The 23,917-nt window shown below is 39.4% G+C and overlaps 1 protein-coding gene across 1 annotated transcript; it reads left to right on the forward strand.

Moving 5' to 3' along the window:
• The first annotated feature begins 1,013 nt into the window (after positions 1–1,013).
• AMBN (ameloblastin) lies at positions 1,014–17,253 on the forward strand. Its single transcript, XM_047092260.1, has 12 exons — positions 1,014–1,091; positions 1,866–1,871; positions 5,875–5,964; positions 8,471–8,521; positions 10,049–10,096; positions 10,602–10,712; positions 12,121–12,357; positions 13,246–13,284; positions 13,784–13,843; positions 13,938–13,982; positions 14,420–14,464; positions 16,717–17,253. Exons 1-12 carry the CDS (start codon positions 1,014–1,016, stop codon positions 17,251–17,253), a joined length of 1,347 nt encoding a protein of 448 aa, XP_046948216.1.
• The last annotated feature ends 6,664 nt before the right edge of the window (positions 17,254–23,917 follow it).

Genomic DNA, 23,917 nt, shown 5'->3' on the forward strand with positions numbered 1-23,917 from the left:
ATTGGGCATTTTGACAAATAGCCTTCCCTCAAGGCTCAGCATGAACCTATCCTCCTCATACCTGACCCCAAAGCCTCAAAGGATTTCTCCAACCTCAAAAAGTTTAGAGCATTCTTCTATTAGCAGTTTCCCAACCTCACAACTATTGACATCTCAAGCTGGATATTTGTTTTTGTGAGGGGCTTTCCTGTACATTTTAGGATGTTTAGCAGCATCTCTGGTCTCCACTCACTAGATGCCACTAACAAATTCCACCCCCTCTTCCTGCCAGCAAACTGTAACCACCAGAAGTAGCCTCTTGTCCCCCAGACATGTTCCATGTTGGGGCAAAATCATCCCTAATTGAGAATCACTGTTCTATAGCATTATTATTTTAGCAGTTAATCCATGTGGGACCATCCTTTTTGATATTATATAGGCTTTTTAATTAAATTATTGTTGGTTTGCTATCTGTCTCATTAACTATTTTTGTGTATTTCTCTTGAGTTATTTGCTGATAAATTTCTGACAAGTAGGTGTACTGTATTATACTCCTTTGTATCTAGCAATGATTGATTGATCAGTGTCATCTACTATTGAATGACTCATTCATTCTGGCATGGTTCATAAGAGCAAGATGCCTGTGTCTAAATTCTGGTCCCACCACTCACTAACTGTCATTTTGGGTAATTTAGTTCACCTCTCTGTAGATCAGTTTTCTCTTTGTATAAAAAGGGGAGAATAGTATCTTCTTCAAAAAGTCATTTGGAGGATTAAATAAAATAATATATGTAGAACACTAAAATAATGCCTGCCCACAGTAAATACTATCCAAATATTACCAATTATAATGTGAATATAACGTCAAAGGATACAACTTAGTGGAATGAGTGATTTCTGTTCCTGCAGGAATATTTTATGTGTTTGAAAAAATATGATAATCTATCCAAAAAATTAAAAGATCATGTGCAAAGTAAAACGTGAAGATCTATAACAAGCAATTTGCCACAATGTAGTGTATGAATGGTTGTCGAATGACTGACAAATATTTGGAGTCAGAGAAGAGAACATCACAGTGGAGTGGAATGGTGGGGGAAAGAGTCACCAAAGAGGTAAAAATGGACTGGAACTTTGAAAACAAGCTGTGAAGAGATAAGAAAAGAGTTTAGGCAGAGAGAAAGGTTCAATAAAAGCCTCAAGAAGAGACAAACCATGGCACATTCTGGAGAGACTGAATAAACAAGTCTGGCTGGAGTAGAAGGTTGAAAGGGACCATGTGTGAGAACAAAGCAAAAATCAAAGTCCATGTTTTGTCCCATGCAATCAACATGCTCATTAGCAATTAAAATCATAAGAATGATATATTTTAGTTCATTGTTATAACTAACATAACTGCCTTTGGTGGCTAGAATAGTCACAGCCAAGGCCCATAGTCCAATATGAAGTAGATATGCACCATAGATTTCTTTATTTCAACAAGAACAATAACTCATGATCACTGAATATTTTCTGCATACCAAATAGTGTGCTGAGCACTTAATATTCATTAATATGCTTAACTTAAATAAATTAAATTAAATTAATGCCATCCTATGGTAGACCACATTTCATAGATTAAATAATTATACAAAAATACTGTATATATTCAAGTTGAGTGGCTCACCCAGTATCACATGATTAATGTCATGGAAGGGTTTTCAAAAGCTGTGCTCCAGCTACTGTACTGACATTTTCCACAGGATCTTCTTTATCTAGCTTTTTCTTTATAAGTTTTTCTGTACATGTCCCCTCATGTATCTCAGATCTTCTGCCATTCTGAGCTTTTTTATTTTTGCTATACTCCGGACACAGCATTTTTTTTAACTTGTTACTCTCATTTTTTTTAGGTAAAGGTATGGTCTTGATCAACATGACATAGTAGCCATCAGCTGTTGTACTTCCTTAATGTCTATCATCACTGCTACACATTGATATGCTCAGGCTAATTTACAGATTTCTTTGTAATTAAATTCCTTTTAATTAGGATGTATTAGGATTATGTTTGCTAACTTTCCCAGTAACATAAATCAAAAATAAAAAGCTGTTGACTTGGGGCGCCTGGGTGACTCTGTCGGTTAAGGGTCCGACTTTGGCTCAGGTCATGATCTCGCGGTCCATGAATTTGAGCCCTGCATGTCAGCTGTGCTGACAGCTCAGAGCCTGGAGACTGCTTCTGATTCTGATTCCCTCTCTCTCTGCCCGCCTCCTCCGCTCTCATTCTGTCTCTCTCTTCTCTCTCAAAAATAAACATTAAAAGATTTTTTTAAAAAGCTGTTGACCAGATGCAAAATGTTTACTTCAACTGATTACAAAAATCATGATTACTATCCCAATGTACAGTCTTGCATAAAATGGGAGATGAAATTGGAAAGGTGAATGGACATGTTAATTTGACTGTCTAGTTATAGAGGGTGAAATTTACATTATAGCTTTAGGTGTCCTTAAAAAGTTTTTGAGTAGAGCTGTGAAATGCTGAAACCAATATTTTAGGAAGATAAATTGATGTGGGTATGCAGGAAAGTGGAGGAGAAAGAAACTAACGCAAACATCTGGAAGACAGTAATCCAGGACTGAGTGTGAAGGTCATTTTTAAAGGGTAGAAGCAACATCATTTATAGTATGTTAAGTATTTAGCTTAAGAGAAAAGCAGAATATATGAATTCTATGAAAACATCATCATTAGCCTATCATGATCATGCTCATAAACTGTAAAAGACATATTCACACACATCCCATTTTCCTGGTTAACAGTCAACTAGGAAGCTTAATCCCATGGATTCAGCATCAATTTCTATGCAGACGAAATGCCTTCCATCAAGTCCCTTCTCTACCCTCTTTGGAACTCATACACCTAACTGCCACTGCTCCTCTTTTTTAACACACACACACACACACACACACACACACACACACACACACACACACACAGTGTCTCTGTGGTGTTTCATGTAGCTTCTTCCACTCAAAGAACAAATCACCCACTTACTGAACACCCACTATATGGCAGCCGCTGTATCTTTATCATCTCACCAAATCTTCAAAACAAACCTATGGTGGTAAATGATCATCCTTATATAACAAAGGAAGGAACTAGGGCTCAGAGAGATTAGAGGACTTGATCAAGCACCAGAGCTGGAATAGAGACAAATGGGAAAGGTGGGGTCAAAAATAATACTTTTTTTGCAAAAACATTTTACTATTTACAAAACATATTTACATTCCTTATTTCTTTACATCCTAAAAATAATTCTGTTATCAATAGGAAATGGGTTTTATCAGGAACAATTTCTTGGATATCATTATTTGAAGATGTTAAGCCTACACTTATGTATGAAGACATCTTTTCTCCAAAATACCAGCTTCCTCGGTGTTCCCTGTAATTGGTAAGATCCCTATTGCCCTAAAGAGTATACTGACTCATCCCTTCTTAGGAAACCAATCTTAAATTCTTACCCCTACCACATCTGAAATCACACCTTTGGAAAGATAAGGAGGGGCAGAGAAATAACAAAAGCAGTTAAAGTCCAATCCACATCCAAGACATCTTTATCTGTTCCTGGAGAAAAACTCATCCATGTTGACATTAGCCTTTTAAGTGACACAGATATGACTAACCTGGCTTGGTACTGAATGCCTGAAAATAAGTCTATCTAAAGATTGAGATAAGGGTGCCTGAGTGGCTCAATCTGCTAAGCATCTGACTTCAGCTCAGGTCATGATCTCACAGTTCATGAGTTTGACCCCTGCATCAGGCTCTCTGCTGTCAGTACAGAGTCCACTTTAGATCCTGTGCTCCTCTCTCTCAATCTCTCTCTCTCTCTCTCTCTCTCCCCTTCCTCCTCTCTCTCTCTCAAAAATAAATAAGCATCTTTTTAATCTTAAAAAAAAAATAAAATAAAGAGTGAAATGAAACTAGTGCCCATTGACCTGATTGGTTCACGGAGAATGTTTTGACTTATGTCCCTCTTTCCCCAAAGAACATGCACCAAACGTTTACCTGAAGTGATTCTCTCAGAGGGTCCAATTAAAATTTCTTAACAAAAGCTTGGCTAACTCTAGTCTATTATCTTCAGATAAAAAACTATCTAGGAAATTCTGAGGAAAACATTATAATGTACTCATTATCCATCTAATATTTTCATTTTCTCTTTCAGTCTCAGAACATTATGTTATGTTTCCTTCTAGAGTGTTGGGGTAAGGGAGATACATTTACTATAACAAGTATGAGGGTGAAAATCTTGAGAATGTTGGCACTGGGTCACTAGCTTTATCTGCAGATAAAAACCTGAACAAAATAGATAATGGTTAATTTTGCACCTATTTTACATATATTTCCTTCAGCTCACCAAAATGATTGTCTTCAGAGCTTATGTCCATTATTCCTTTACTGTCCTCCCTGCAACTGAGTTCTCTGAATAAATACAAGGGTTGGTTTACAATTAAAAATAATGAGACTCTACTGGGCCAATGTCCTTGCATGCAATAAAAGGGTGTGGGCTAAATTACAGGAGCAGAGTTTGGTTTTTTTCCCTGTTTTGCCTCACTTTGATTGGTGGATTGGCGCTTTAAATAAAGGTTTCTGGTCTTCCCTGAATGAGAGATACAGAGCGAGTCCTAGGCACAGACCAGAAAAAATTTTAATCTTCTTTTCTTAGAGCTGTCTTGGTTGGCATCACCAGGCCCTGAGAACACAGTGCATGTCAACATTGAAGGTAAAATGTGATTTTATGATTTCCATGTGATTCCTATAAGTTCTTTTTTCCTATCTCCAAGTAGCTTTTATACAGAGGATTTTTGTTTGTCACCAGAAGCTGAATAATAGTTTATTGTAAACCATTAGCATGTTCCAGAGAAGACATGCCTAATATCTTACCAGCTAAGAAAAAAGACTAATCTATAGACTTTTTTCTTTTTCTTTTTCTTTTTTTTCTTTCTTTTTACTATTTGTGATTATTAGTGACAGCGCCTAATTTAGAAAGGCATTAGAAGACAAGCAAATTTCTTGGGTAGGCAGATTTCTGTTCATATAAGAGTAAAGAGGCTTTTCAACTTCTAGAATAAACTTAAAGAGATAATTCATTTTAGAAAAAGGAAAACTCAGTTTTGAGACATATTTCCCACTAATATCAAAGGCATTTAAAATATTCAGTTCATTCTTACTTTTTTAATATTTATTTATTTGGGGGGAGAGCACAAGTGGGGGAGGGGCAGAGAAAAAGGGGGACAGAGGATCTGAAGCAGACTCTTCACTGACAGCAGTGAGCCTGATGTCGGGCTTCACCTGGAAGATCATGACCTGAGCCGAAGTCAGACACTCAACCAACTAAGCCACCCAGGCATCCCTCATTCTTGTTTTTTAAAAGATAAGTTTTGTTATGTTTATCTGGATAACTGAAACATAGAGTGATACATTCTAATATATCTGCAAATAAAGGTTTGCTATAAAATAATCATTGTATTATATTTCAAATGCATTTCAAAATGTACTCTGGAGAGAAAGTATAACATCCTGTGAATGATACTTAATAGACCAAAATTTCACATAATGGAACGGATTTTCAAATTCATAATTCATTTTATGAAATGAAACACAGCAGTTAAAGAACACAGCACAAAGGTTGTTCCTATATGTTCATTTAGGTTGTAACTCCATAAAAAAAAATCACTTAGATATTTTTTTAATTGATTGTCAATTCATTCCAAAAACTAGTACGCATAAATAAGTTTAGAAATATTTAATTGTGTTTTATTTTTATTTTTGTTTTCTTGAAACTGATTGTTTTGGAAGAACAGAGATGTGGCTCGTTTGAAATATTGCCTTTTAACCATTCTGAAATAAAAATTCATCTGATTTAATTCTCCAACCCATCTGTTTCAGATCCCACTTTCAAAATGAAGGACCTAATACTGATCTTTTGCCTCCTGGAAATGAGTTCCGCAGTGCCGGTAAGTAATAGTTTTCTAGATATTCTAGATTCTTGGATGCTAAACAGTACGGAAGGACATGGTCTGAAGTTCATGCATGGACTCATTTGAATTAATCCAGTGGTAGAGTTCCTACTGAGTCAAAGGTCATAGGTGTCCAGACATCAGCTTACCATCTGAAAGCAGTAGGTCAATGTAATTTTTTTATTCAAAAAGATATTAAAATATTCTGAAGAAAATTTTGAAATCTTATTCCATTAATTCAAATATAAAAGACTTATGTACCCTCTGCAATGCCATGGCACAATTTTATTATAACCACTTGCTGCCGTTGTGCAATTGAAATGGAGAAGAAATTTCTCCAAAAAAGTAAAGTCCATTTTCTTCATTTTTAAAAGAATAATATTAGCCAAATTATGATGGTTACAAAACAGAGCTAAGTAATTCCATTTGAAGCTAGTAATTAAGTAATTAACCAACAGATTTGCCTCATGGGGGAGATATTATATGACTGAGAGTTCAAGTTTCTTAAATCAAAACATGCTATGGCAATGGGGCTAATTGTATGTTATAGTCCTATACCTGGCTCATTCTAACATATGTTGATATGATCTCATGAATACAATCCTCTGGGTACTGAACTCTACCAGCCAATAGTATGTGTTTCTATTTTCATGGAGACTTTGTTCTGCTGCCATATGCATTTGGCAAATATTGACCAAACACCTGACATGTATCCAGCAACGTGCTGGGCATTGGAGCCATAAGTTTGACATGATCTCTTGTCTTGAGGAACTCATAGTTGGACTTAAATAAACTTTCAAATATTTCAGTTCCCTGACAAAAAAAAAGATTAGCTACTTGGGTTTCTTAAAGTTAAATGTTTGGGAGAAAGGGGATAAAAACTGGCTACAAGGATGAAAGCCTCAACTCTGCGAATAAAAAGAGTTTCTATTCCATTACTCAACATGAACTTTAAGTGAAAGAAAAAGTGAAGCTGCCACCCTAGCTTACTTTTGTATAATACTGACCCTGGGGTCAGCCTCAGCCATCCACTGTCTAATACCTTGACACTCCTGGAACTTATGCTGGCCCACACCTGTGTCAATCAGGTCCACCCTGAAGGACATGACAATTGTTTAGGATTGCCGACTGACTGCCTGTCAAGTTAGATGTTCTACTTTTACTCCCTCCTTGGAAATGTACCCTCTGTCCATTTACATTCATGTAAATTTGTTGTTAATTCATGACTTGGAGTAAATGGAAAGGAAAGTATACTTTGTAGTTGAATCTGTCCAAGATACCTTATTTGTGTACTGGCCACTGGGAGGAAGGAAGGCTTTATTCTCACAGTCCCCCAAAATGCTGAATAATCTGCTCACTACACACACACACACACACACACACACACACACACACACACACACACATCAGTCTTCCTGTCTACACAACTGATCTTTTTCTCTGCTTAGAGTATTTGCTACACATTTATAACTCTTTTTCTGCTATCCATTTCCAAAACTGAACTATTTGGAGCAATTTGCACCATGACTAAGAGGGCAAGATTTTACTTGTATAAAAAAGCGGAAAGTGGAAGGTAGATAACACACTCAGGAAACTATTCCTCAACTTCCTATTCATGAAAAAAAAAAATCCCAATATATTTAGTGGACGCTCCATAAATATTTGTGTATAAATGAAGGAAAGAAGGCATTGAGAACCTGGGACCCTGGAAAGTAAGGATTTCCAAAGAACCAAAGACCCTCAAAATCCGAAGTACTCTAATTCTTACTCTTCCATTCTCCATTTTTTTTCTACTGGTATTTATGCATATTAACAAAGATTGCTTTAGAAAGAAAAATATCTTACACTTTAAAAATCTAGTTGTAAGTATAACTATATTTTTAACAACTTTTAAATGAATACATTAAGTATAATAAAACTTGACTTTTTTTAAAGTGTATATTTTGGATATGATCAAAAAATATAAACACAGATCAATAGATTTATACATAAAATAATTTTTCATAAATGATGATGGAGCATTTGTTGAAACCCCTTGAATGGATGGGAGGTTAGGTTTTGCATGTGCTCTTTGCTGAATGCCATGATTCCATGCCACATTCCATGAACCAGAAGCATGTAAGCTTGGCAAAACCACAAGAAAATTGACCTTAAGTTTGTCCCTTTTGCTTACCTATAGGATAATTTCTTTAAGAATACGAAGTATTCTTGGTTTTCTATTTTGTAGCTTTATCCTACATTGTATTTGTGCTCAATGTAATCTCAAAGTTAAACAAAAATTTCTGCATTAAGATACAAAGGGTAGATGATTCATGTGGGAGCAAAGCCATTAAATATGATGTTAATTCTCCCAATTAATTTAAATTTTTCTTTATTCTGCTTAAAAACTCAAGTCAAAATCCCTCAGCTGGCCTTTATGCACTGGGCTAGGCTTTCTATTTCCAGTATGCATTTAGGGAAGGTTCTCACCAGATATCTCAAAATTATTCTTATTTCCATCTAGATGTTTCCTCAGCAACCTGGAACACCAGGCATGGCTAGTTTGAGCCTGGAGGTATGTATCGTCAGAGTATTTACATGTAGTCTTTACATTTGTATGGTCTTGGTAAGAGAGAAACACCATGGGCAGGTTCTGTTTTCCTAGTCAGAAGTCAGTGGCTTTCTAGAGAAGTTCCAGAGAAGCATATGACATTTATTAGAACCTCATCTTCTCATTTTACTGCAATTTTAAACTTTCAGATATTTTACTCTTCAGAATGTCATCTGTGTGTGAATCAGATCAATACTAATATTTAATATTTAATATATATTATGTATACATTATATAATTACTATATTAATATAATTACTACATTAATTAAAACACATTGTTCTGAAGCCACAAATGGTTTACATTTAATTCCATCACCTTATAGTATTTTATATGACAATGTTCCCCTGAAGAGAATTTACCCCACAAAATGTGGTTGTTTATAAGAACTCCTGTAGGGGCGCCTGGGTGGCTTGGTCGGTTAAGCGTCCGACTTCGGCTCAGGTCATGATCTCACGGCCCGTGAGTTCGAGCCCCGCATCGGGCTCTGTGCTGACAGCTCAGAGCCTGGAGCCCGTTTCAGATTCTGTGTCTCCCTCTCTCTCTGCCCCTCCCCTGTTCATGCTCTGTCTCTCTCTGTCTCAAAAATAAATAAACGTTAAAAAAAAATTTATAAGAACTCCTGTAAATAACATTAACCTGGTTTTGTGGCACCTGCTTCATAGCCTGTTTGTCTTGCTGAAGTTCTCATAACTAATAATACTCTGTTTAGAAAATCTCAGCACACTGGAAACATTTGACCATGTCAAAAGAAAATATTAACAGTTATGAATAAAAAAAAATTTATGAGATTATAAATGTTTCATAAGACCTTGCAAAGTTTATTCATATCATGATAATCTGGGGGCAATAGGCTAGAAGTTTATTTCAAATGGAAGCTCACAGAGTTACTTTTTTCTCATTTTCTAGCTTAAAAACAACTCAAAGCACTCTAAACCTCTTCCCAATAAATTGAAATTGACTTTCTGTTGAATTGGCAGCATTCTTGACCATCTATCCAGATACTCACCATTTTCCCCAGTGTGTTTTACATTTACTATTTTGAGGCCTTTTTTATTTGGGAAGGAGGTAAGGGTGCTTTGTTTGGTCTTGTTTTTGTTTTGTTTGCCTGTTTGGGGATGGATTTATAAAAGGCAAAGTAAATTAAATGGGGAAGGGAGGAAAGCGTCAATGAAACAATGTTCTCATGATTAAGTTTCTATTTCAATTGAATGAGCTATTTTCCAATGTTTTAATGTGACCTTTACTTAAATGATACCTTTTTCTCTTATTTGATTCATGATGAAAAGCAAACTCACTATTTTAATAGCAATAACAACAATGGCACAACCACATTTAACATTTCCACTCTTCAATGATGATTGTGTCTATTTTATTTTATTCAGCTGACCCACTGCAAACTTTGTGCTAATACCATATATTTAGAAAATGGTTGTACCATATGAAAAGGAATATATGTGGCAAACACTAACCCACCTTTTTTCTTGATAGACAATGAGACAGTTGGGAAGTTTGCAGGGATTAAATATGCTTTCTCAGGTAACCTTATTTTCAAATATTTCTTATTGCAAGAATTAATGGTGGTGGTGGTAGTGGTATTATTAATAGCAACATTGTAATTCATAAAATTTGTTTGTGAATAGATATTATCCTAAGTATTGAAAGAACAAATGAGTAATTGAGATAACCTAAAACAAAATAAGACCCTTGGATGGGATGGTAGGTAAAACAATATTTAATGTTCTTGAGTAAGAAAAAAATCCTTTCTAGCACTTCAATTTTATTGAACAGCCCAAAATATGAGTGCTTAAAAAGCTAAATCTCAAGTAAGTTTATGGGAATCTTGCAGTCTGTCTTAGGATGGAAAGTAAGTCTATTGGAAGAGAGCATTTACCTGTCCACATTAAATTCACCGATGTCACACTTACTTTTGTTGTCTCCACACTTTCTATGGATTTTGTAGAAAATGAAAACCAAGTTTAAGCCACTACTGAAATAAAAGCATGTGTTTTTTTTTTCTTTTTCCCCCCCTACATGTCTTTAGTATTCAAGATTTGGTTTTGGAAAGTCATTTAATTCTTTGTGGATGCATGGTCTCCTGCCACCACATTCTTCTTTCCCATGGATGAGACCAAGGGAGCATGAAACCCAACAGGTAGGTTAATTGCATCAATGTGCTTGAAACTTCACGCTGAACAATATTTGCCTTCTCTAACTTATCATATACTAGCTACAGACAGATAATAATAATAATGAATAAAAAATTATCCAAGTATTAGCAAGTCAAAACCTATAATTGTTTTTAGTACTTAGGAAAAATTAAAATAAAGTGGTCCAAACTTTCAACTTATTTGTATATTTATTTCAAATAGGAAGATATGGCCTCCAAAATATAAGAGGCCTATGTTAATGACATGAACCATAACAAGAGAGAAACTATCTTCAAGATGGAAGCAGGCTATATCCTGGACAATTCTCATCTTAGTCAAGAGTCCCAAATAATTATTCAAAGTCACATTTAAAATGATGCCAAAGTCCTGGTTAAAATATCATGAACCCTACAGTAATCAATAAATACATCAATCAGTTAACCATTATTTTTTTGGTGCCTAATAAATGCATAAGCCAAATTATAGATTGGGAGTGAAAATGAAAACATTTAAAAATGGCTCCAAGGTTCTTGAAGTTTCCGATCTGATTGGGAGATAAGATAAGACAAGGTATTACAAGGTGTTAAATTATGAGGTATCGGTAATAAAAAGCCATAGAGTTTAGAGATGGGCAGTAGTTGAAGAGGCAAAGCAGAGCCAGATTGTTGTGAGATTTCCATACCACTCTGAGGAGCTTGCAAATGATTTAAAAATAACAGGAAGCCATCGACCACAGTTAATTTCAAAAAGGAGCAAATAAACATGGTTGTTTTAATAGGAACTTTTGATTCCAGTGCTCACAAGTAACATTATTCACCAAGCCACATTTAGTGGGACAATAAATAATGTTAGTAGTGACTGTTTCTCTACTTGATTATTTCCAAAATGGACTCCATGATGCAGGAATTTGATTGGTATTTTACTTAATTATCACTTCTCTCCTTTCATTAACTCAAAACATATATTATTTATCAAGTGCTAGGCACGTGTTAGGAACCATGTTAAGTGTTAGGGCTATAAAGTCAAAGAAGACATATTATTGTCTCTCAGTTGACGGTGGGCAAAGATATCATTGTAATCCAGTGAAAAAGTGGTAAAAGAGACATACCTAGAGGCAGCTTTGGGAACTCAGAGGAGGAAACAACAATTCTACCAGGAAGTCCAATAGTTTTCCATATTCTTCAGCACAGATAGTTCCAAAGGAAGTGGAGGAGACAGCCACACAAAAGACTGCCCCAAATAACATTGACTTTACATAAATTGGTGCTTCCTAAATGAACATAAGCTTCAGGCCAATTCCCCCGGACTCTCTTGCAAGTAGAAAGCTTCCCAAGCCCTTTTGTTTTAGAAATTCTAGACACCACAGTTCAGTGAGCTATCGCTTCCTGACACTCCTTTCAAATTTCTCTGCAGTATGAATATTCTTTGCCTGTACATCCCCCACCTCTCCCATCGCAGCCATCCCTGCAGCCTCAACAGCCAGGACAGAAACCTTTCCTCCAGCCTACTATTGTAACCGCCATCCAGGACGCAGCCCAGAAGGGAGGACCTCAGCCTCCAGTTTACCAGGGACAACCGCCCTTGCAGCAAGCAGAGGGGCCAATGCTTGAACAGCAGGTGGCACCATCAGATAAGCCACCAAAGGCCGAGGTAATTCTTTCTCAAAAGTCCAAACAGGATTGCCCACTAACTGGAAGGAAAACTGATTTGCAGAGCATATTTAAATAATCGGAATTTTCAGGCATAATTTATGACAATACAAATATGTTTTTAAGCAGCTGACATATCTGTCCTTTGCCATCAGAAACAAGGCATGGACTCTAAAAAGATCCTGTGCCTCTTAGTTTCTTAGTCACATAAGATGAAAGCTTTCAGGGGAAATAGGACAGCCCAGAGAAATCTATGCTTCCTATCATCAGGACCTTTTTCAGCGTTGGAAGGACTGAGAAGACTGATTATCCCACAGCATTGCATGTAGTATTTTGGGTTATTATTTCTCTATCTGGTGGAGAAAAAACAATCATGCAATAATGTAGAGAAAAGAGCAGTAGTAAGAAAAGGAAGCTACCATGTAACTAGCATGCTGCAGGCATTTGACATTCCCCCATGTCACCCTGATTAAAATCCTATAAAGATAGATATTATCATCCTTTTTAAAAAGAAGACAGACTGGGGCACCTGGGTGGCTCATTCAGTTAAGCGTCCAACTTCGGCTCAGGTCATGATCTTGCGGCTCGTGAGTTCGAGCCCCGCGTCAGGCTCTGTGCTCACAGCTCAGAGCCTGGAGCCTGCTTCAGATTCTGTGTCTCCCTCTCTCTGCCCCTCCCATGCTCATGCTCTGTCCTTCTCTGTCTCTCAATAATAAATAAACGTTAAAAAAATTAAAAAGAGAAGACAGACTTTGTGTCCTGCCTGACTAAATGAAAGCGAAAATCAGGAAATTCATTTTAGATTGCTTATTATAGTCATAAATAAGTGAAGAGTATGTCCAGTTCTACTTTTATAGTTTAGTAATTTTAATATTCATCTATGATGCAGCTACCAGGAATGGATTTTGCTGATCCACAAGGCCCATCAGTAAGTACAGATCTCAGTGAGATACTTTATTAAGAAAAATATCTATACTTCAAGAAAGAAGAGGGGTGCCTGGGTGGCTCAGTCAGTTAAGCGTCTGACTTTAGCTCAGGTCATGACCTCACGGTTTGTGGGTTCAAGCCCTGTGTCAGGCTCTGTGCTGACAGCTCAGAGCCTGGAGCCTGCTTCAGATTCTGTGTCTCCCTCTCTCTTCCTGACCCTTCCCCACTCACACTCTGTCTCTCTCTCTCTCTCTTAAAAATAAATAAACATTTTAAAAATAAAAAAAAAGAAAGAAGAGTGAGAATGTTTAATTGCCCCATTTATTCATGAATATGAAGTACAATGGGTTCCTTTGTTTTCTTAAATATTAAATAGTTATTTGTTAGACTAATCCACCTGAAAATGCATTTCATATATCACTTAGAAATGGCTGTAATGGGAGGTTTGCCTGTATTATAGCAAAAATGAATTACTAATACTGTTTTTCTATCACTTAAAGGTGTTCCAAATAGCTCGTTTGATATCTCGGGGACCAATGCCACAAAATAAACCTTCTCCAGTAAGCTTTTTAAAAAGATGCCTCTGCTTATAATTTACTTGAACATTTTTCCTTGGAAAATGCATTTTATGATGATTATTGTATTTATATTTAGCTTTATCCAGGAATATTTTACATGTCCTATGGAGCAAATCAATTGGTAAGTCTGTAACCTACAAAAAATATCATTTTAAATTCAATATTATCTTAAGAGCTATAATTATAAAAATCTAGCCTTCACACAAAAGATTCCATATTCTCTGAGTGCCTAATAGCAACTGAAATGTCAAGGAGGCACACTTTCTACTTGAGTAACTCTAGCCAGAAACACACACACACACACACACACACACACACACGCATATATACAACAGCATTTAGGAAAGGTAAATTTTCTATCTGAATTATCCAACTTGGCTCCATGCATTTAATAATGACTCACCTCTACACTTTACCCTGCCGTTGGACATGGCATTAACTTTAAGGTTTAAGGAAAAAGTTAACTTTTTACTTTACTTTTAACTTTGTCTTGAGTAGCTAATGGGATAATAGGAACCTACTGACTGGTAATAAGATGCACTGTTTCTTTTTGAACAGAATGCTCCTGCCAGACTTGGCATCATGAGCTCAGAAGAAATGGCGGTGAGTAATGTCCTCAAACTGTTATGAAAATAGTGGTCAGGGCAGAACAGTCACAAAAGACTTGCTGCAAGAGGCATTGGCCATAAATGTCACTGAATATAGAGCACAGGACTCAGATTGTTCCACTCAGAAACCAAAACCTTGATTCTTAGGCAACATGCAAAGATTTCGCCACGTTTCCATCTAGTCATTTCTGAGTCATGACCATTCTAGAACATAAGATTTTGCCCTGTTTCTTGAATATGAGCAGAGGAGAAACCTTTCCTGAAAGGCCATTATCATTGAATGGCATATGCTTCAAACCAAAAAAAAGACACGCATGATTTGTACAGAGTTCCCATTTCTTCTCGGACCAAATAAATTCAAAACAACAAATTCAACAGCTTTGCAAATAATTTAGACCTCGACATTGAGAGATAAAAAAGAAAAAGAAAACAACTCTATGTATTATGTTATCCTCACCCCAAGTGTAGCCACCATCTGTCACCACACAACACTGTTACAATGTTGTATACATGAACCTAACGTGACGTTGTGTGTCAACTATATTCAGATAAGAAAAAGAAAACTAACGAAGTTACAAGGTGATTAGTGTAAAATTCAAAGTGCGTTAATAAGTTAATTTGAGCATATTCTTTTTCTATTATCCATGCATATGACAACTTTAAATTTTGAGACCAGTAGACTTGCACAATTTCATATTTTCCCCCAGGAATTTCTACCTGTTACCTCTGTTAGAGGACAAAACAAAAGAAAACAAATACCATACTAAATTAAATTGTTATCAACTATAGATCCTATCAAATGAATAAATACTATAAATATGCTATCACTGAAAGAAAACTCTCATCCCAACATTCTTTTTTTTTTAATGTTTACCTATTTTTGAGGGAAAAAGAGAGGCAGAGTGAGAGCAGGGGAGGGGCAGAGAGAGAAAGACACAGAATCCAAAGCAGGCTCCAGGCTGTGAGCTGTCAGCACAGAGCCAGACGGGGGCTCAAGCTCACAAACTGCGAGATCATGACCTGAGTCAAAGTCAGATGTTTAACTGACTGAGCCACCCAGGTGCCTTTCTCATCCCAACATTCTTGAGTGCCTTCTATGAACTAGATGCATAGGAAGACACTACAGAGGCAAGATAAATTAGATAAGATTCCTGTTCGCAAGGAGTTTACTCTCTAATCAATGGGAAAGTTAGATACAAGGGCAGATAGTGTCAAAATGTTGTGATAAGGGCAAACAGACCTATAAGAGAGGTAAAGGGGAGAGGCAGTTAGCCCCGGCAAGGGGTTCGCAGTGCCATCCCTCAAGGAGATGATGTGAGAAGCTGAGATTTAGAGAGTGGAGAGCCAAGAGAAGGTAGGAGAAAAGAATGCGGTATCCACATACTACCAACACAACTGGCTGAAAATTCAAGTAAGCGTTAATTATCATCTTATCATTTTAATTATTTATATTCTGCCTCATGCTTAAAAGATTTTGTAGTAGCTTATGAAAAGCCCCCAATAAAGGTCACCAAAAAATTGAAGATAGAATTTAAAATGAGTAAAAACTGTAAGCGATTAATTAAATGAGATTACAAACATGCAAATTACAAAGCCCTACACAATCACTGTAAGTAGCCCAAAATTGGAGGTTGGATATTTTGGGGCAGCAAAGGCAGAAAAAAAGGGACCTGGTAAGTTCTACAATTCTAACCGTCCACAGGAAGAAAATATTTCAGTTCCTCCAGAGAGATCAAGCTTCTTTTTCTGACACATGTTCTAAAAATAAAGAAAAAGAAAAGGAAAATCTTAGAGAGCGCTTTGTTCATTTGAGAAATGATGTTGAGGTGGTTTTCTAAAATATCCCTCAACAAACTCAGCAATGGACCAGTTTTTGTTTGTTTGTTCATTTGTTTTATGATGGCATTGCCTATTTTGCCTGCTTATTGTTTTCTTAACATTAAATTTGAACTTCCGTTTGCCTGTAGACTTGGTTCTGCCCTGCTTCCCCACTTCTCTCCTTCCTGCTTTCATTCAGACTTGGCAAAGGGTCTCCACCTGCCTTCCACCTTTCCAGAAAAGTGCAGAATCCTCTCCTTTATATTTCAAAGCCAGTTTAGCGAGAAATGTGCTTACCCAAAGCTGTCAACTCACTCTTTGTTCCCTAACAGTTTTTTATGATTTCTAGGTGAATCTGACCAATTGTGATTGTGTGGTATACTTAATAGTAGGTGATAACGGTACCTTTGGTAAATGGTTTATTTCCAGGGAGGCAGAGGAGGCCCCATGGCCTATGGAGCCATGTTCCCAGGATTTGGAGGCATGAGGCCTAACCTTGGCGGGATACCCCACAATCCAGCCATGGGTGGGGATTTTACTCTGGAATTTGACACCCCAGTCGCCGGAACCAAAGGCCCTGAGAAGGGCGAAGGAGGTGCACAAGGCTCCCCCAGGCCGGATGTCAACCCGGCCGATCCGGAAAACCCAGCTCTCCTTCCAGAGGTAGCACCTGGTGCCCTGGGAGGGCTTCTTGCTCACCCAAAGGGCAACGACCCCAGCCTGGCAAGAGGTCCTGCAGGGCAGAGTGGGGGACCCCCCAGGGTCACCCCAGCAGAAGCTGACCCACTGATGACCCCTGGATTAGCAGATATTTATGAGACCTATGGTGCCGACGTGACCACACCCCTGGAAGAAACGCCCACAGATACCACAGCCATCCCAGACACTCAGCAAACATCCATGCCAGAAAACAAGGTCCAGCAGCCCCAGATCATGCATGATGTGTGGCATTTCCAAGAGCCCTGAGAGCTTTGAGATTATCAGCTACTTTCTGTATGCACAAGCTCCCCAGCTTTGTCCCTATAGTATATCTCTTTACTGAAACACTTACTACCCTGCCGCAGCAAAGGCGTTAAAAATGCTGAGCATATATTAATAAATACAAGTGGCTAGAAATAGTGTAGGTCCCCTTCTTGCTTTCATTCTCTTATTGAAATAAAATGTGTTGGCTTTCTCTGTGATTTAGAAATACTATTAATGACATCAGAGCAAGTTTAAGGGTCTCTGCATGTGAAAATCGCTGTTTCTTAGCTGTCTTGGGCACTATAGAATTTCTCTCTCCAGCATGACAGTCATATCCAGGAAATGCAACATTGCTTTGGAAATTTTTGTCCAAGCAAAGGCACATATTCTCAGAATTATGAGAGACACCATTCAAACATTATTAAACAGGGATGAGTGAACAATCCCTGACTGGTATTACTGGGTTTGGTAATATTGGATTTAAAATTCTCATTGTAGAGTATTTTATTTAATCTAGTAAAAACACTTAGCTTATTTTAAATAAAGAATTTTTCTCGTTGAAAATATCAGGAATTATATGTTTATTATTTACATATATTCAAATGGTTAAGAAAGGCATGCTCATTCCCTACCTTTGCTATTCTTTAACCCATTTTATTTAATCTGTTCATTCTTTCATTGAAAGTTTATTGAGTATCTACCAATGTCCTAGGCACTGTCCTAGGCAACGGGCACACAGTCCCTTCCCTCACAGCTTACACTGGGCATGACTGACAAGAAGACAGACAACCACAGTTTTTGTTTTTATGACAAAAACAGCCATTCTGAACCAACTCAGGTGTTTTACATACATTATCTCACAACAATACTGCAAAACCCACAACATACGTGAAAAGTGCTATGAAAATACCAAGCACGGGGGGGAGGGGGGAGAAAAAAAAAAAAAAAAGAAAGAAAATGCCAAGCACAGGGTGCCGCCGAAGCCACAGAGGAGACAGCCTCACCCAGCCGGAGAGGCATTGGAGGGGCTGGGAGGGATCAGACAAGTTTTCTCAGAACCATTTGCAGAATAAGGCCTCCAAGAGGAAGAAACACAAGAAGAGTCATGTGGGTGCCACGTGAGAATTAGCTCATTCCTGTGAAGTACACTGTGGTAAAAAAGGGAATCAGCAAATGATTGCTACTTGTCACCAAAGCTAGGTATTCAGTCAGGGCTATTTGCCTAACTTGACAGGTTCCGAGGCCAGTTCTGGTCACCTGTGAAAAGTAGCCTCCCACCCCATTCTGTCCACCCCCTCCCAGGTGGCCCAGCCAGGCCTTACCCTCTCCAGGATCTAGATTCCCATCCCTCCCCTGTGGAGATTCTGGGGATACAGCCCAGGAGATGAGCTCTGATGCCTCCGGACCTGGGATACTTCGGGAACCACAGCAGGACCGTGCAGCCACCCCTAATGTCTCCCCCTTTTCAGGCAGAGCTCCACTCACCCCTACCCTATGGCTAGAGCCCGAGGAGACCTGCAGGAGATTAAAACTGTGTCCTGTAGCGGCTCTGGCAAAGGTGCGAGGGTTGGAAAATGAGTCCCACCGTAGCCAACAGGTGCCCACTGAGTCCCACCTTAGCAAGCCAGACAGTCTCCTAAAAAGCAGGATAGTAAAAGACGTCCAGACAGACACCACATGTCGTCATCTTTGAGTCTTTGGGAATGAGACCCAATCTCCCCGATCCTGTGTTTTCATCTCCATCATGGAGCTACAAGCCAACTCACCCCACATGGTTGTTGTGAGGTCTACATGAGATGGATAGCACTGGGATAAAATTGCTGAGTCATAGCAGTTTCCACCTTTTCCTGCTGATCCTTTCCAGAAAGAGAACCCTGCAAAACAATCAGTAAGAATAGAATGGAATTGTTCCCATTATCTGAATGTGTGCTTTTCCATTCATACTCCACAGCTAGCCTTTTGACTTCTTCCTTATAATTCATAGCATGCATTTGTTTGTTTTTATTTTTTAATGTTTTTTTTTTATTTTTGAGAGAGACAGAGCATGAGTGGGGGTGGAGCAGAGAGACAGGGAGACAGAATCCAAAGCAGGCTCCAGGCTCTGAGCTGTCAGCACAGAGCCCGACGTGGGGCTTGAACTCACAAACTGTGAGACCGTGACTTGAGCTGAAGTTAGACGCTTAACCAACCGACTGAGCCACCCAGGTGTCCCCAGAGCATGCTTTTGTGACATCACATATGCTGGTTTCCCTGGTGAATCATATCAAGGGCTCAGAGGTGGACTCTCCATTGGTAGGCTGGGCACTGAACAGTGTTAATAGTTAGATCAGTTTGACAAGGCGGGGATACAGTGTTGTTGAGCCCTTGAATAACCTCTTTCCCTGCCACCATATCCACTTCAAACACTGGTCCAGTGAGCAAACACCAAAGTGGCCAAAGAGGCTAAATGTCACCCACAGGAAGAACCATCTTCATTATTGAGAATTTCCTCTGCCGTGGCTTCCCTCTATCGGGCATTTACATGAGAAACAAGTATGTTCATACTATAGCCCATCCTCAGAGTCCTATCCAAATAGCCTGCCTTCTAGACCTCCTTAATACTAATTTTCCAATTTTATTATCTTTAAGTCCCAGACCAGCTGACCAATCTGGTGCTGTGCTGAGTCAGTGTAAATCTGTAACTTGAGCCATCTCCTCTTCCAAACAAAATAGACGACCAGACACACCTCTTAAGGTCCTGCCCACCGAGTGGCATTGTGGTGCACTAACCGTGCACTTCCAGCTGATGCTGGAATACAGTACAGAAATGCACAAACCGGCAAACATTCTTTCCTCTCCATTAATTGATCATAGATGGGTGGTCACAGGACTGATTCCCCAAACTGGGACACTTTTGACAACAAAAAGTGGTGTCATGAATGATAAATGAATGTTCACAACAGGTATAAACCAGTACTAGCTAGGGCAAACCTGGACATCTGGTTTGGGGGGGGGGGGGTTATTTTGTTTTTTGCTTTTTTGGTCATATGGAACTCCCCATGAGGCTAACTGTGTGGACTGAGGAAAGGCATCAAAGTCAAAAAGAGAAAGTACGTGGACGTCTGAACCAATCACTTGTGCAAGTTACTTGAGCCCTCCAGACCCGCTGAAACCGGCGTCATATATATCGTTCCCACTTACAGTGGAATGCTGCTGTTTATACTCAGTTTTATGGTTTCAGTGGATCCTATACCACCTAGTTCAAGATAGGCAACTCAGCATAATCACTTGGCTCGCATAGCCCAGCATGCTGTCTCTACCAGGGTCCAGTAGCAAGGCAAGAACTTCTTTTCACAAAGAAAACCCTAAAGCTCTGTGCTGTCATTCTGCCAGCGCTTGCCAGAGGTTCCCTGCAGCCACAGATACTTCCCATCCATTTGAGTCCCTGCGTCCTAATGCACAAGTGACAGGGAAGCTTTTGTTACTGAATAGACACCTTTCTTGCCCTACGTTTCACTTAACACTGACAGCCATTCAAGTGATAACAGTTTGTGCTACATGTTATCTTCAAAACACAAAGAAGCCCCACATGTATTGTGCTTTTCTCTTCTTGTGGGGTACTGGGAGCTGCCACAGTTTGCCTTTCTTTTAGCTATCCTGACATGCCCAGGACTACCAAACGTCTGGAAATGTCAGCAGCCCTGTGGACTTTTGCAGTATTTATCTTCCACCTTCTGGCTTGCTATTCGTGCTAATCAAAACCTGTTGCACTGAGTCTTCAGTGTAATGGACTGGCATGGTTTCTTATGTGATATGAAGGTGATCCAGCACCCTTAGGACTGTATTATGACAGTAGGAAAAGTGACACAGCCCTGGGGCAAGACAGTTGAGGTTTGTAGTGTCCCTGTTTTTTAAAAGCAAACTGCTTCTGGTTTTTCTTACTGATTGGAATAGGATGCAAGTATATGGTGGATCAATCACTACATAATAGGCACCAGGAGTTATGCTGATTGGCTCCAATAAGGGTGCCACACCTAGAACTACAGCTACAACTGGCATCATCAGCTGACTGAGTTTGCAGTAATCTACCATGATTTCCCAGGACCCATCCAGCTTTTGCATCAGCCAAACAAGTGAGTTAAATGAGGATGTGGAAAGACACCTTCCCTGTATCCCTCGAGACTTCAGTGGTGACACTAATCTCTGCAATTCCCCCTACAAGACTTACTATCTGGTGGGGGGGGGGGGAGAGGGGAGGGGAGGAGAAATTGTAAGAAGAGACACAGCTCCAGGAGCTTCCTTCCTACCGTTACAGCTTGTGTTCCATTGGTGTAGGAATCTATGTGGGATTCTGCCAGTTATAAGATACATCTATTCTCACTATACATTCTGTGACTGGAAAATGAATTACAAGATAAATCCATTGGCTCCACTGTCAGATGGACATGGACCAAGATTCCATCTCTCATCTGATTTCTATAAGCTTTAATTGGTAAACTGTGAAGGCTTTGCCTGTTCAGGACCACCATCTAACAACCTGCTGGAAGTCTGGGTATTTCCCTTCCCCCACTCCTTCCCACATGCCCTAGAACACTGTGTCAGTTTCTTCTGGAGAAGGTTTAGGGACACTATGGCATACACACGTAGTCTTTTCTCACAGGAACCTGATGTCCCCTTGACTGGGGGCTGTAGGTCTGGGAACTGGATAAGACACTGTGAGTCCCACTAGGTGACTTGAGTTAGGCTCAATGAACCTAGATTCTTTTTGTCTTCTCATGTCAGGCCACATCTTAACAGAATGTCCATCTATTTTTATCGAGAAACCCATGATCTACTAGGCATCATCACACATCCTTGCTGGTCAAAGCACTGTGATTACTATTCCATCTTGTGGCCTACCATGGTAATCACATCCTCTTTATCTGAGGGATAAACGCCACCATTGGGCCTCTCCTGTCACAGAATCCTATGTTTCCCATTGAGACCCAAAGCAGCATCCCCGTCATCATATCTGCCCTACAGAGGAGAAAACCCCAGAGCTCATTATGCCCTAGCGAAGAAAGTATTTTCTGGACCTTTCTGGAGACAGGAGGGTGGAGAGCTAATCTGGAGCAGTAAACATAACAGACCCATTATGCCCATGTGTCTCAGGAGTAGCACATCTGCCACCAGTATAAAGACAATAGTTTGGGGGTGTCTGGGTGGCTCAGCTCACTGAGCAGCTGAATATTTTTTTTTAATTTTTACTGTCATTGAGCAGCTGCATTTTTTTATTTTTACTGTAAGCAGGCTCTTATTAAACAAAATTCTAAGTGTATACCTTAAAACACTACATTATGCTTTAAATTATCTCCCAGAAGGAAGGTCTGAGGTACAGAAAGAATGAATAGTAAAACTGATAATGGCAGATATTGTTAAACAAACATTCAATGTAAAACAATAATAATAATGTCTAGGGGCGCCTGGGTGGCTCAGTCGTTTAAGCCTCTTACTTTGGCTCAGGTCATGACCTCACGTTTTGTGAGTTCAAGCCCCACATCAGGCTCTCTGCTGTCAGCACAGAGCCTGCTTCAGATCCCCTGTCCCCCGCCCCCACTTCCGTCCCTCCCCCGCTCATGCTCTCTCTCTTTCTCTTTCAAAAATAAACTTTGAAAAACTTGGGGTGCCTGGGTGGCTCACTGAGCAGCTGAATCTTGATTTCAGTTCAGGTCATGATCTCACAGTTGTGGAATCGAGCCCCACATCGGACTCCACACTGGGTGTGGAGCCTACTTAAGATTCTCTCTCTCCCTTGGGGCACCCAGGAGCACCGCACTCATTTGGTTGAGCATCCGACTTCGGCTCAGGTCATGATCTCTTCGTTTGTGACTTTGAGCCCCACATCTGGCTCTCTGCTGTCAGCCAGGAGCCTGCTTCAGATCCCCTGTCCCCCCCCCCACCTCCGTCCCTCCCCCGCTCATGCTCTCTCTCTTTCTCTTTCAAAAATAAACTTTGAAAAACTTGGGGTGCCTGGGTGGCTCACTGAGCAGCTGAATCTTGATTTCAGTTCAGGTCATGATCTCACAGTTGTGGAATCGAGCCCCACATCGGACTCCACACTGGGTGTGGAGCCTACTTAAGATTCTCTCTCTCCCTTGGGGCACCCAGGAGCACCGCACTCATTTGGTTGAGCATCCGACTTCGGCTCAGGTCATGATCTCTTCGTTTGTGACTTTGAGCCCCACATCTGGCTCTCTGCTGTCAGCCAGGAGCCTGCTTTGGATCCTCTGTCCCATCTCTTTCTACCCCTCCCCTGCTTATGCTCTCTCACTCTCTCTCTCTCTCTCAAAAACAAATAAAAATTTTAAAAAAACAAAAATTTAAAAAAAAGATTCTCTCCCTCTGCTCCTCCCACACACATATATGAACACTCTCACTCTTAGAGAAATAAATAAATTCAATAATTTTTATGTAGTACAGGAATAATTTTATTTTTATGTATACTGAATGATTCTGGTTTCCCACTAACAGATGCAAAAGTGAGGTTCCTTTTATTCTATTTTTTTAAATTTTTTTAATGTTTATCTTTGAGAGAGAGAGAGAGAGACAGAGCATGAGCAAGAGAGGGAGACACAGAATCTGAAGCAGGCTCCAGGCTCTGAGCTGTCAGCACAGAGCCGATCACGGGGCTCAAACTCAGAAGCCATGA

This window comes from Lynx rufus, unplaced genomic scaffold (assembly GCF_022079265.1).
Source record: "Lynx rufus isolate CCGP_SWC_20201006 ecotype Redwood Valley unplaced genomic scaffold, mLynRuf1.p SCAF_3, whole genome shotgun sequence".
NCBI lineage: Eukaryota > Metazoa > Chordata > Mammalia > Carnivora > Felidae > Lynx > Lynx rufus.

What these genes read in the sequence shown, in the direction of transcription:
- AMBN (XM_047092260.1), top strand. Translation starts at nt 1,014, where the DNA reads ATGACTGACAAATATTTGGAGTCAGAGAAGAGAACATCACAGTGGAGT. An exon ending in GATTAAATATGCTTTCTCAG is followed by an intron (nt 10,097 to 10,601) that starts GTAACCTTATTT and finishes ACATGTCTTTAG; the next exon opens with TATTCAAGATTTGGTTTTGG. An exon ending in GGGAGCATGAAACCCAACAG is followed by an intron (nt 10,713 to 12,120) that starts GTAGGTTAATTG and finishes ATTTCTCTGCAG; the next exon opens with TATGAATATTCTTTGCCTGT.